At 45.4% G+C, this 14,231-nt stretch overlaps 1 protein-coding gene across 1 annotated transcript in view; it reads left to right on the plus strand.

Moving 5' to 3' along the window:
- The window catches only part of tanc2b (tetratricopeptide repeat, ankyrin repeat and coiled-coil containing 2b), a gene marked incomplete at both ends in the record, with an annotated part of 99,602 nt that overhangs the window by 59,288 nt on the left and 26,083 nt on the right, over nt 1–14,231 (plus strand). Inside the window, 4 exon segments of the mRNA XM_080746875.1 lie at nt 449–572; nt 3,225–3,400; nt 4,606–4,738; nt 9,465–9,494. Coding sequence (XP_080603001.1) covers nt 449–572; nt 3,225–3,400; nt 4,606–4,738; nt 9,465–9,494 — 463 coding nt within the window.

Genomic DNA, 14,231 nt, shown 5'->3' on the forward strand with positions numbered 1-14,231 from the left:
CAAAAGAAGGCTAGAAACACAACCACCCTAAGGACTACAAACCATGGATTGACATCTAGACCTACTGCACATACAGTATGAAACAGAGCTGATACCTTTAAATGCATTTTGAGGAAAAAAAAATGCTGCTATTTGTACCCTGTATATAAAATGTCACAATGCGACATAGCTCTGTTTACTCAATGCTGTACCCCCCTCCAACTGTATATATGTTCCCCATTTTCAACTGTTTTTTATTGTATTTGTGATACTTGCTTTGGCAATGTAAACGTATGTTTTCTCATGCCAATAAAGCTCCTTTGAATTGAAAAAAAATTGTGTGTGTGTGTGTGTGTGTGTGTGTGTGTGTGTGTGTGTGTGTGTGTGTGTGTGTGTGTGTGTGTGTGTGTGTGTGTGTGTGTGTGTGTGTGTGTGTGTGTGTGTGTGTGTGTGTGTGTGTGCTGTCCAGATCGTGGACCTCCTCCTGACCCATGGAGCAGATGTGAACCTGGCAGACAAGCAGGGCAGAACCCCTCTGATGATGGCCGCCTCAGAGGGGCACCTGGGCACCGTGGAGTTCCTGTTGGCACAAGGTGGGTCCACAGACACTGTCCTGTCCTGTCCTACGCTACAGTGTAGCGTAGGACAGGACACTGTCCTACGCTACAGTGTAGCGTAGGACAGGACACTGTCCTACGCTACAGTGTAGCGTAGGACAGGACACTGTCCTACGCTACACTGTAGCGTAGGACAGGACACTGTCCTACGCTACACTGTAGCGTAGGACAGGACACTGTCCTACGCTACAGTGTAGCGTAGGACAGGACACTGTCCTACGCTACACTGTAGCGTAGGACAGGACACTGTCCTACGCTACACTGTAGCGTAGGACAGGACACTGTCCTACGCTACACTGTAGCGTAGGACAGGACACTGTCCTACGCTACAGTGTAGGGCAGGGGCGTCACAAGGGGTAGGAGAGTGGGACTGAGTTACTGTGGCCCAAGGTGGAGGGGCCCTATAATAACTTTATCTATTGAAAAATAGCAGATATACAAGCTCACAGCGCGGCACCGAGTGCCGCGCTGCGATCTTGTAGATCTGCTATTTTTGAAAAGTTGTGAAAATGTGTGAAAATCTTTGAATATATGTATTTTTTAAGCGAACATTTCTAACTCAAATTTTGCTTCTGGGGGGTCCCTGGAACTAAATATTTTGAGATCGGGGTCCGTGGCCAAATACATATCATCTTGGGGGTCCTTGACATAGGTTTCTTGCACACATTTTCAAGATTTTTCAAAAATAGCAGATCTACAAGCTCGCAGCGCAGCACTCGGTGCCGCGCTGTGAGCTTGTATATCTGCTATTTTTCAATAGTTAACATTCATGGGGGGCCCGCAGTGAATCCTTGTTCCCATGGCCCCGAATTTGGTGTGACGCCCCTGGTGTAGGGCATTAACGACTTGTGATTTTTGCAAGTCGACTAAACTCAGTAAAAAGTTGAGTTGAAGTCGACTTAATCGTTTGATGACGTCATCACATCACACACGACCCCCCAAATTATTTTGGGAGGTCCCCAGATGATTAACTTAATGTGAAACATTGTTTTCTCTCTCAACAGTAAACAAACCAACATAAAGTTTAAGTGTATAGAGGGTATCTGCACATTTATAAAGTGACAATTTAAGGACTTTTTAATACCTCTAAAATGACAAATTAAACAATGGACAAATTGTCAAATATATAGAGCCAGAAGGCGCTGTGAGCATGTAGATCTGCTATTTTCACAATAGAACGTTTTTCTTATTTTTTTTTTTTTACTTCGACTTTCTCTGGTGGGAGTCGACTTGTGTAATGAAGTCTACTGAGTCGACTGAATGCCCTACTCCACTGTCGCGTAGGACAGGACACACCTCCCAGGCAGTCTCCCATTTGGAGCAGAAAGACAAAGCAAACATGCCTCAACATCTTCACTGTTTTTGGTTGTGCTAATTTCAACTCTCTCTCTTCACCTTTTCAAATAAATAAGCATAAACAAACATATTCACATGAACAAAGAGATCTGAGCAGAAATATACTATTTTATATAAACAGGTTTATACATTTATATTAAAGACATTTTCATGTAGAGTCACTTCCTAGTTTAGTGCAAGGAAGTTACATTCATTTGATTGGCTTATTGCACCATTCCCAAAGTTGTAAAGTAAAGTGGTTAAACTGATTGTGATAAAAAGCGATCTGTAGACCCTCTGGAACCTCATATGATCTGTAGACCCTCTGGAACCTCATATGATCTGTAGACCCTCTGGAACCTCATATGATCTGTAGACCCTCTGGAACCTCATATGATCTGTAGACCCTCTGGAACCTCATATGATCTGTAGACCCTCTGGAACCTCATATGACCTGTAGACCCTCTGGAACCTCATATGATCTGTAGACCCTCTGGAACCTCATATGATCTGTAGACCCTCTGGAACCTCATATGATCTGTAGATCCTCTGGAACCTCATATGATCTGTAGACCCTCTGGAACCTCATATGATCTGTAGACCCTCTGGAACCTCATATGATCTGTAGATCCTCTGGAACCTCATATGATCTGTAGATCCTCTGGAACCTCATGTGTCCAAAAGCTTTCAGGATTCAAATTGAAAGGCATCAGATGTGACAGACAGGTGACACTGTAATAGTATGATAGCATTGACAGATGTGACAGGTGACACTGTAATAGTATGATAGCATTGACAGTGGTGTAAAGTAACTAAGTACATTTACTTAAGTACTGTACTTAAGTACAGTTTTGAGGTATTTGTACTTTACTTGAGCATTACCAAATTCCAGTACTTTTACTTCTACTCCATTACTTTTACTCCACTACATTCATTTGAAAACTTTAGTTACTTGTTACTTTGCAGATATAAATGGTATAAAACATACATGAAACTCCAGCCCTATTTTATACCTTGGCTGTTTGAAAATAGCCGATCTACAAGCTCACAACGTGTCGCGATGTGATGTGTTGTGAGCGTTGTGTAGATCTGCTATTACTATTACTTTTGGTAAGTATATTTTGATACCTATACTTTTGTACTTTTACTCAAGTACATTTTGAATTCCAGACTATTACGTGTAACAGAATTTTTCCACATTGCAGTATTGATACTTCTACTGAAGTAAAGAATGCGATTTCATTTATGTAAAGAAAACAGAGCATGAGTCGGTGTGTGTTTGCTGTCTCCCAGGAGCCTCTCTGTCTCTGATGGACAAGGAGGGTCTGACGGCTCTGAGCTGGGCGTGTCTTAAAGGACACCTGGCGGTGGTGCGCCTCCTAGTGGAGAGCGGCTCCGCTACCGACCACGCCGACAAGAACGGACGCACGCCGCTGGACCTGGCAGCCTTCTACGGAGACTCTGAGGTGGTGAGTGGACATAAATACTAAGACCCTAAAACCCTATACCCTAACCTAAATACTAAGACTGGGGTGGTCAGTGGACCGCAGTGTTGATTGACAGTTTCCTCAACAAATAAAAGCTAGACTAAAATGTCAGGGAGGGACTAGTGGAGAAGATATCCAGTAGAACTAAAAGCCAAGTCATTTCATGTTTGGTTGCGCTCTGAAAATAGCAGATCTACAAGCAACTCGTAGCGCGACTAGCAAGACTAATCCTTTCTTTTGACCGGATCACTCAGCTCAGTTTTAGAATGAAAAGCAGGCTCTCCTCCACCAGGCTACTGGAGCTACGCTGGGGGAAGGCTGCTTGAACACCCAATAGAATTTGAGTAATAATGGGGAATTAAAATGGGAATATAAAGGTCAATTCCATCATGGGCTTTTGTTCCATTTGGGTTATGAGTATTTGAAAAGAGGATTGTTTTCTTCTATACGTTGTTAAAGCAGAGATAAACATTCCAATGCTTCAATGTTATTATCAAAATAACTAAGAATTGCTGAGCCATGAGGCTCATAGGGCTCATAACCCGTTTCTGTAGCGTGAGGCAGCTTGATGTACAAGTACTGTGTTACATACAGTATGTCACAGGGACCCCCAATCCAACCTTGATGCTGAGTGCCAAGCAGGGAGGCACTGGGTCCCATCTTTATACTCTTTGGCATTATGACCCGGCTGGGGATCGAATCCCAATCTCAGGGCGGACACTCTAACGACAAGGCCATTGAGCTGCCAAAAACTATTGCTTATTTCAGCTTGAAATAATATTAAATGAAGAAATATGAATGATGAATCCCAAATGATACTGTGCTGTTCTCACGTGTTTAGTTGAGTTTATTATTAGCCCTTTTTTTTACAGAAAAGTCCATATCATCATAAAATACAGTGCGAGGAAAGGAAGAATCCAGCAGGCTGATTTGGAATCCTTTCCTTATTGGAAGAGGTCGTTCATTAACAGATTTAAAAGTTCAATAAGAACAATACAATAAAATACAATAAAGAAATTAAAACACACAAACTGCATTCATGTTGAATGAAAGAATTTGTTTATTTACAACATCAAAAACCTAATCAAACACTAAACGGTACAAAGCACAGCAAAACAATGATGTCCGGACTAGGACTAAAGTATAACATTAAAATCTCCTTCCCCCTGTGGTGTTGGTCCGTCCAGGTCCAGTTCCTGGTGGACCACGGAGCCATGATTGAACACGTGGACTACAGCGGGATGAGGCCTCTGGACCGAGCTGTGGGCTGCAGGAACACCTCTGTGGTGGTGGCTCTGCTGAAGAAGGGAGCCAAGATAGGTAGGAACAACCTGCCAGGGACCCCCTGTTACCAACACTACATAACACCTCTGTAACCAGGGACCCCCTGTTACCAACGCTACATAACACCTCTGTAACCAGGGACCCCCTGTTACCAACACTACATAACACCTCTGTAACCAGGGACCCCCTGTTACCAACACTACATAACACCTCTGTAACCAGGGACCCCCTGTTACTGTACCAACACTACACTACATAACACCTCTGTTACCAGGGACCCCCTGTTACCAACACTACACTACATAACACCTCTGTTACCAGGGACCCCCTGTTACCAACACTACACTACATAACACCTCAGTGGTGGTGGCCCTGCTGAAGAAGGGAGCCAAGATAGGTAGGAAGTTAGGAACAACCTGCCAGGGACCCCCTGTTACTGTACCAACACTACACTACACTACAGTACAGTACACCTCTGTTACCAGGGACTAGGGTTGTTCGATTAATCGATTTTTAATCGTAACCCGTTTTTTTTCCTTTGGACGATTTAAAAAAATGGAAATCGTAAAATCGATTTTCACTTTAATTAGGGAAATTCTTACTCATTGGAGCCTTGCACGCGCAAAAAGTACACAGCCCCGTCCTCCTAAAGCAGGACGACAAGGTCCGACACCAAATTAATACTACTTTCTATCTGATGTGTAATTTATTTGATGCGCGTTTAGCGCACGTCAGACTGAGCAGAGTTCACCACCGCACTGCGCTCACTCGCGATGGTTCAAGCAGCAAACAGAACAAAACGCTGCTGAGCTGGTAAACTTACTTACTTGTTGTAGTTTGAAAGAAGCTTATTAATTCTGTGTTACCCACCTACTGACTGTAGTCTACTCCTACTGTCCCTGTCACTGTGTTAATTTTGCGTCGGGAAGCGAAGCGCTTCGCCTCCGTTTACAATCAGTCAACATCTCCGTGCATGAGTGGTGCAGGGCAGGGGCGTAGCCAGGAATTACATTTTGGTAGGCGAAATGCCTACCAAAATGCCTCACCAGCCTCCAAGAGCTGGCTTGTTTTGGCTGTTTTGTCACTCACTATTGATAATGAAACACTAAGGACGCTAAGTTGTATGTGATTGTTGCACAACTAAAGTTATTATTATTAATACCCTTATTGTTTTATTGCATTTTGCTATTTGGCTATATAAAAAAAATCAAAAAATGAAACGATAATGAAAAAAAAAATCATTTCCTTGCATTTTTTAAATGAAAACAAAATAGTTGAAACAATGTATTATTCTTTTAACAAAAAATCGAAATCGAAATCGAAAATCGGGATTTCAGAGAAAATAATCGAGATTTTATTTTTTGGCCATATCGAACAACCCTACCAGGGACCCCCTGTTACTGTACCAACACTACACTACACTACAGTACAGTACACCTCTGTTACCAGGGACCCCCTGTTACTGTACCAACACTACACTACACTACATAACACCTCTGTTACCAGGGACCCCCTGTTACTGTACCAACACTACACTACACTACCTAACACCTCTGTTACCAGGGACCCCCTGTTACCAACACTACACTACATAACACCTCTGTTACCAGGGACCCCCTGTTACCAACACTACACTACATAAGAGCAGGCTTTCAGGACCCATTCAGCTAGCAACACTACCATACTAGGATAGGCCTACTACAGCAATTGTCCTTTTGCACTAAGTAGTGCAATGCAAGATAGAGGGCGCCAGATCCCTTTGAGTCACACCCTACCACTACTTCCTGTTCATCCACAGAGCATTGATTCTAGTCGTTTTCTCCATTAGATTTCTTTTCACTTTTTTCAACTTTTATTACTTGGGATGGTAAAAAGATGAGGCAGACAAATACAATGTATTTTGACAAGTAATAAAAGTTGAAAAAAGTGAAAAGAAAGCACTTTAATCTAATGGAGAAAACAACTAGCATCAATGCTCTATGGATGAACAGGAAGTAGTGGTAGGGTGTGACTCAAAGGGATCTGGCGCCCTCTATCTTGCATTGCACTACTTTGTGCAAAAGGACAATACCACACTACATAGCCCAAACACCAGACCTGTACATTTTCACATTTTAATGTCTGTGTGGACTAGAGTGCAGTGGCTGCATGAATGAGAACCATGAAAGCTGAAGGCTTGAACAACATGCTGCGCTCCCTGTTTAAGCACACAGCTTCCTCCCTGCATATTATCTCACTGCAGCTGGTGTTGAGGCCGTCGTTCCGTTCGCCAGCGATTCACTTTCCCTCAGAATGTTATCGTCTCTGGAGTCGTTCAGTTCCCTCCCGCGCAGAAAGCCGTCCACGCCAGCTCCAAGTCGGTCAGTCGCAAAGTGCAAACATTTTGATTGGCTGACGAGAGATGTTCTTGACGAATCTCTTTATGTTCTCCCTGAATTAAACGAGAGTTGTGATTGGTCAAAAAGGATCGTTTCTGGGGGGAAATGGATACGACCTGTAGACGCTGTAGTCTGCGTCAGGTCGTGAGCAGGATTCAGTATTATTAAGGCTGTGAACGAGGCAACTCATTGGACTGAGCCACGCGAGGAGGGCGGAGCTAACTGAACGCTGAATGAATCATCTGTTTTTAACCAGACGAGCGCTGGATCCATCACTAACTAACTGCTCCATGTAGCTTTAACCCCTCCCCCCTCCTCCCCCACCCGCCAACACCACCTCCGCCTTGCTAGCGGCGCGCTAGCGCCCCCCGCTGCCCACGGCTGGCGCTGCAACCATTATGCTGCTTCTCTCCAGGCTGTTCTCCATGGCTGTTGATGTGTTTACTGCTGTTATTGCTGCGTTCTCTCTATCTGTGTCTTTAGTTGGGTTTCCATCACTATGACTCTGAACTGCATTACAGTCACAATACTCAGCGTGAGAACAAGATAAGGGAGTTGGATAAGCAGTAGGTGGCGCTATTTCTCCAGTCGGGTGAGATGCATATTTTTAGACCGATATGCAGCAGTGAGGTGGAGTCGGAAGCGGTGAGTTCTAAGTAGGGATGGAGCCCTAAACAAGCGTAGCTCCATAACCAGATAACACATTTATTGAGTACCCGGTATCAATAAGCTTTGGGCTTAACAATCTTATAATCGAGCAGAGCGGCCCATGATGACATGTTTAAACAATCAAGACAAGAGACTATCAAATTATTACTGTACTATCCATAATATAAAGACATTTAACACTTATTGTACACTAATGAATGATTGTTTTAATTAAGTGTGCCTGCCATGCAATGGCAAAACACTTATTGCAATCCGCAGGGGCGGCCTTTAGATTCAGGAGGCCCGTTTCAAGATCAAATTTGGAGCGCCGCCCCTTCTGTATTCTTATTGGTTGGGCTTTAAACCGCTATAACTCCAGTTCACAGCATGGTACCGTCTTGAAACTTGGTGTCTGGACTTAAACGGCCAATAGGGACTTATTACTTAAGCCCCGCCCCTCTTAAGCCCTGCCCCTATCTTCCTATTGGCTGAGCTTTAAACAACTATTACTCCAGTTTGCAACATGGTACCGTCTCGAAACTTGGCGTGAGTACTTAGATGGCCAATAGGGACGAGCTGTAATGATAAGCCCCGCCCCCCTCTGGCATCCTATTGGCTGGGCTTTAAACATCCATAACTCCAGTTCCCAACATGTTACTGTTCTCAAACTCGGTGGGTGGTCCGACCGCTAATGTTAACCGCTACTTCCGCTAATGCTAATGCTAATGCTACAAATGCTAATATAAAAAATGCATACACTCAGCGAGCTGCAGGCACACTTAACATTTCTTAGGAATTTTCTTTTCTAGTGATATTTGTTACTTTTGTTATTTGTCATCTTCATAGATGGTGGTCAGCCACAAACTCACAATAAAAAGACAACTGGACAATAAAAAGATACCAGTTCTGTTCAGAATTTGTCGTCTCACATCTTTCCACAACATATTATAAAACTCTCAACAGTGGTCTGGATAAAAGCCTGGCTCAATAAGCAGGATGGATAAGGTGCTCATTATCAATAAAGATTAACAAGCTCCATTCCTAGTTCTAGGGGGTGGAGTCTAGAGAGGTGAGTCTTTAGACTACAAGGGGAAATCGGTAGTCAGTCTGTATTTTAGCACAACTTTGCTAAAAACAATAATTGTCTGCTGTTCCAATCAGGTTAAAAACGTGCATAAAAAAAACAGGTGGACGATGGAAACCCAACATATTTATTTTTCTCTCTCTCTCTCTGTCACATGTAACTGTTTTTCTCTCTCTGTCTCTGTCTCTCTCTCTCTCTCTCTCTCTCTCTCTCTCTGTGTCATCATGTTGTCTCTCTCTCATCCTCTCTCTCTCTCTCTCTGTCTGTGGTAACAGAGGCAGGTGGTGGGTTTTACCACTAGCGGGCGCTGCTGCTGCTTCACTCTCTCTGTGTTTGTTTGTTTAATTTCCTTTTTTCTATTTTATTTATTTTCTTCAATTCCTTTATTTGATTATTTTACCTTCCGCTTCTCACTGCTGCTTTTTTCTGTTCTTTTTTTCTCACTTTCTCCTCCTGCCATCGCCTCTCTCTCTCTCTCTCTCTCTCTCTCTCTCTCTCTCTCTACCTCTCTCTCTCTCTCTCACGCCCCCTCACCTCCCTTTATTCTCTGGCGAACTCTCCCCCCACTCATGACCAACCAACCACCTCCCCCCCCCCACACTCAACCCCCTCCCGCCCCCCCCCCCCCCCCCCCCTCTCTCCGGCCCCCCAGGATGTCAGACGCTGCCCAGTCGGCCCCGAGGTAAAGGCTGTCGGCTGTGGACGTCTCCCCCCCAGTAGGGGGCGACGTCTCCCCCCGCAGGCATTTTGACAGCTCTTTTTCTCTGTGTCTCTGTCTTCTGTCCTTCCTCATAGCGTCAGCCAGGCCAGCTTAGCTAACCCAACCAACAAACAACCCAACAAACAAACAACCCCCCCCCCCCCCCCCAACAACAACCCAACCCCCAAACCCTACTCAAACTGACAAAAAACGGACTCTTCAAGGGGTCATGACATCAAAAAAATTAAAATATATTTGTTGTGCCTTTTTTCATGTTTCCTGGCCTCAGTTACACCAAAAGATTTTGTTACATTCAACATTCAGTGGTTTTTCTGTAATCTGTAGTTTTTGGAATAATTAGGGTCAGAAAAGTGGGTTCATTTGCCTCTGGACGTACGCATCATCATCCAGGGGAGGATGTGGTTGGAGGTGAGGCTGAACGCAACAAATGAACTGGTAAATGCAGTGGTGTCAGTTCAGAAAAAGCTAAGGTATGGCAACATGACTGTCATGTTGCCATACCTTAGCAACAGTCATGATACATTTATTTTAAGAAGTACATTCTATTTTTTCCCCTAGTTTCTATGGTTTCTTGGGCTGGATATGGCAGCCTGGAACGGTTGTTCAAGTGCAGCTAAACTTGGCATGTTAGTAAACGTGCCACAATTAGCAATAATGCATTGCACCTGTGCAGCTGACCTGCGGAACCTGGGAATATACCATTTTGTCAAGATGGGGAGAGATATATACAAGTGTGGAGAATATCATTATAATACCTTGTTAAAGTGACCATTTTGTAAAATGTTGCATTTGTAGTTGTTTTACTGTAATTTAACAACATAATAACCAGAACAGATAGTCAAAGAGACATTCATGGATTTATATTTAAAAGTAACTTTTATTTCCCCCCCCCCCCCCCCCCCCTGGACCCAGGGTATGGCAGCTGCATACCCCTGCCATACCCAATTGACGCCCCTGAATGTAATTTTTTCTTGGGTGTAATTGAGGTCAGGAAACCTTTTATTTTTATGATGTCATGATGACCTGTTCCAGCCGTGGCAGAGGTCTGGCGGTTGGGAGTGAACCTTAGAGGAAGACTCTTCACCACCAATTCTGATTCATACGTTGTTTTGCGAGCCGTTGTTGTCGCGCAACACAAACAGCAGGTGTACGGTCAAGCTAACGATGTGTGGCGCTACGGTCAAGCTAACGATGTGTGGCGCTACGGTCAAGCTAACGATGTGTGGCGCTACGGTCAAGCTAACGATGTGTGGCGCTACGGTCAAGCTAACGATGTGTGGCGCTACGGTCAAGCTAACGATGTGTGGCGCTACGGTCAAGCTAACGATGTGTGGCGCTACGGTCAAGCTAACGATGTGTGGCGCTGCGACGCCTTGTTCACCGCGTCGTCTCACTCCCACAACGCCATGTGAGGGATTTCTCTGGACAAACTGCTATGTTGACTAGAGGGGATATGATTTAGAGTTACCGTTCTGTCCCTAATGATTGATTGATTGATTGATTGATTGATTGATTGATTGAAGACTTAATTAGAGGTTTGCATTGGAAAAGGTACAGTTCACTGGTACAAGGTTAACTAAAAGGATAAACACCTCAAGAAGCTTTCGAGTGGGGTCCTTTTTCTAACTCATATAACATAACATGTATGTTTTAAGCAGTGGCGTCAGTTCAGAAAAAGCTAAGGTATGGCAACATGACTGGTGTCTTGCATGCGCGCCTTCGCGCGCGTGCAAGACACCAGTTATGTTGCCATACCTTAAGAAGTACATTCTATTTCCCCCCGTTTCTACGGTTTCTTGGGCTGGATATGGCAGCCTGGAATGGTTGTTCAAGTGCAGCTAAACTTGGCATGTTAGTAAACGTGACACAATACCTTGTTAAAGTGACCATTTTGTTACATTTTGTAGTTATTTTACTGTAATTTAACAACATAATACAGATAGACAAAGAGACATTCATGAATTTATATTTAAAGGTAACTTTTATTTCCCCCCCTGGACCCAGGGTATGGCAGCTGCATACCCCTGGACCCCCCTGGACCCAGGGTATGGCAGCTGCATACCCCTGGACCCCCCTGGACCCAGGGTATGGCAGCTGCATACCCCTGCCATACCCAATTGACGCCGCTGGTTTTAAGAGCTGCACTGCAACCAATTCCACTCAACTCTGTTGACATGGCAATCCTTAAATCTTGAATTGAATGACAGACAATTAAAACCCAGAACTATGCAGAAGAAAAACACAATGCAAAATAAACTGTATTTACAATAGAAAGGTCAGAGGAATGTTAGGTTAGGCTTTGTTTTCTTTTACCAGTTTGGAGTAGCAGCCTCCTTTAAGTGGCTTTACAGAGCTGTTTTAAAGGAAGGTGTGGATTTACACTCCTTTAAGGCCTCCTGTAGGGCGTTCCACATTTTAGCAGCATAGCAGGAGTACGCATTTGACCCTTTTTTTGTGCCAAATCTGGGTTGGACTTGGATCTTTGGAGCTGCCTCTGGTGTTGTAATTGTGCTGAAGTCCGCTTCAGGCCTCTGTCGTTGTAGTTGTTTTAGTGGACGTCGCCTTCCCCATTCCTGGAGTGCAGAAATGTCCAGGACGGCAGTGGATGACAAAACATCTGACTTTGGTCACGTTTGTCCCATGAAGTTACTACTCGATATGCCTTGTTTGGAGTGAGACTGAGTTGCGTTGTGATCCTGTACATCTGCTGTTTGTTTGCGTTGACACAGCGGTGCACGACCAAGAAAAAATTACCCTTGGGCCTTAAATGTTGTCAGTGAGGATTAAACCTAGAGAGAGTTGGACCAGAGGTCCTCCTTACACACCGGGAGCTCCACCAACCATCAGAGAACACGTCTATGATCCGCTGAGGTGGGCCACCACCAGTGGCGGAAATTGCCCAAAAGAAGGCGAAAGAAAAGACTATTAATTTGGTGACACGTCATTCATGCTGGTTGACGCTTTTATTTGATGACGTGGCTTCGTCACCTTGTCATGTTTGTGTTCTGTGAGGACGTGCTTCTAGCCTGGTAAACCATCCATCTGATTGGTCTGTAGAAGACACATGATGACCTTTGGTTTACCACCCAGCAAGCATGGTCAGGACCTGGACCAATCAGTGACGTCTCCACGGTCAGGACCTGGACCAATCAGTGACGTCTCGATTGGGGCCAGATCAAGTCAAACAATGACTAGTCAGATCTGGCCTAGAATATAACCTGATTTCAACGTTGAAACCAGATCTGACTAGGTTTGACTTGATCTGGCCCCAATCGAGACGTCACTGATTGGTCCAGGTCCTGACCGTGGTGACGTCAATGATTGGTCCAGGTCCTGACCGTGCTGGCTGGGAAGGCTAGATGTACTCATCAAGACAAAATGGTTTAAATTAATGTGAATTAACGGCTCCCGGTGTGAACGGATCCTAAGTCGTGTGCCCGAGTCGCGTACCGAAAATATAGCGGATCGGCGAGACCTGCTGTTTTCTCGGTGTCCAACGGGACGGGCTCTTCATGTTCCATGGCTCGGCTCGGCTCGTGCCCGCAAGCATGCCCACCTAGCCCCGCCCCCTGGGGGGTCCTCGTGTGACGTTGTGTGTGCCAGGGTGTTGCCACCGCTCTTCCATCCCACCCAGGAACTGCATGATGACAATCAGTGGTCCTGCACCTTCCAACACAAACCCTGACCCTGACACAGACCCTGACCCAAACCCAATCCCCGACCCCAACACAGACCCCGACACAGACCCCGACACAGACCCAGAACCCCGACCTCAAACCAAACCCTGACTCCGACACAGACCCCGACACAGACCCTGACACAGACCCCGACACAGACCATGACCCCGACACAGACCCCGACCCAAACCCACCCCAAACCCAGATGGCAAAATGTCGATATTCCGAGGTCCCGTTGTTTTGAGGTCCCAGTAGTCCGGTTAGGGTTTAGGACTTTAGGTTTATGGTTAGCGTTCACCCGCAGGTTAGGATTCACCAGTATCGACAGGTTAGCATTCACCAGTATCGACAGGTTAGCATTCACCAGTATCGACAGGTTAGCATTCGCCAGTATCGACATGTTAGTATTCACTAGTGTCGGCAGGTTAGCATTCACCAATATCAACAGGTTAGCATTCGCCAGTATCGCCAGGTTAGCATTCACTAGTGTCGGCAGGTTAGCATTCACCAATATCAACAGGTTAGCATTCACCAGTATCGGCAGGTTAGCGTTCACCAGTGTCACCAGGTTAGCATTCACCCGTGTCAGCAGGTTAGCATTCACCAGTGTCAGCAGGTTAGCATTCACCAGTGTCAGCAGGTTAGCATTCACCAGTGTCAGCAGGTTAGCATTCACCAGTGTCAGCAGGTTAGCATTCACCAGTGTCAGCAGGTCAGCCTCAGACCACTGGGACCTTGGAAGAGCGATAAGCGCCCAACCCAGATCCTGACCTGAACCTGACCCAGACCCAGACCCATGCAGGCCCCCCCCCCTCCTCACCAGTCCAGTGGAGCTGCATGTGTTTGCATCACCTCTCCACCCCCCCCCCCCCCCCCCCCCCCCCCACGTCAGATCCAGGGTCAGCGTCACGTTGCATTTTGTTCTTGTTGGTGTTGGTGTCACCTCCTTACCGGTCAGGTCAGAAACATATGTGGTTCCACCTTCCAACCCCCCTCTCTCTCTCTGTCTGTCTGTCTGTCT

Source organism: Nannobrachium achirus (genome assembly GCF_963921795.1).
Source record: "Nannobrachium achirus genome assembly, chromosome: 18".
NCBI lineage: Eukaryota > Metazoa > Chordata > Actinopteri > Myctophiformes > Myctophidae > Nannobrachium > Nannobrachium achirus.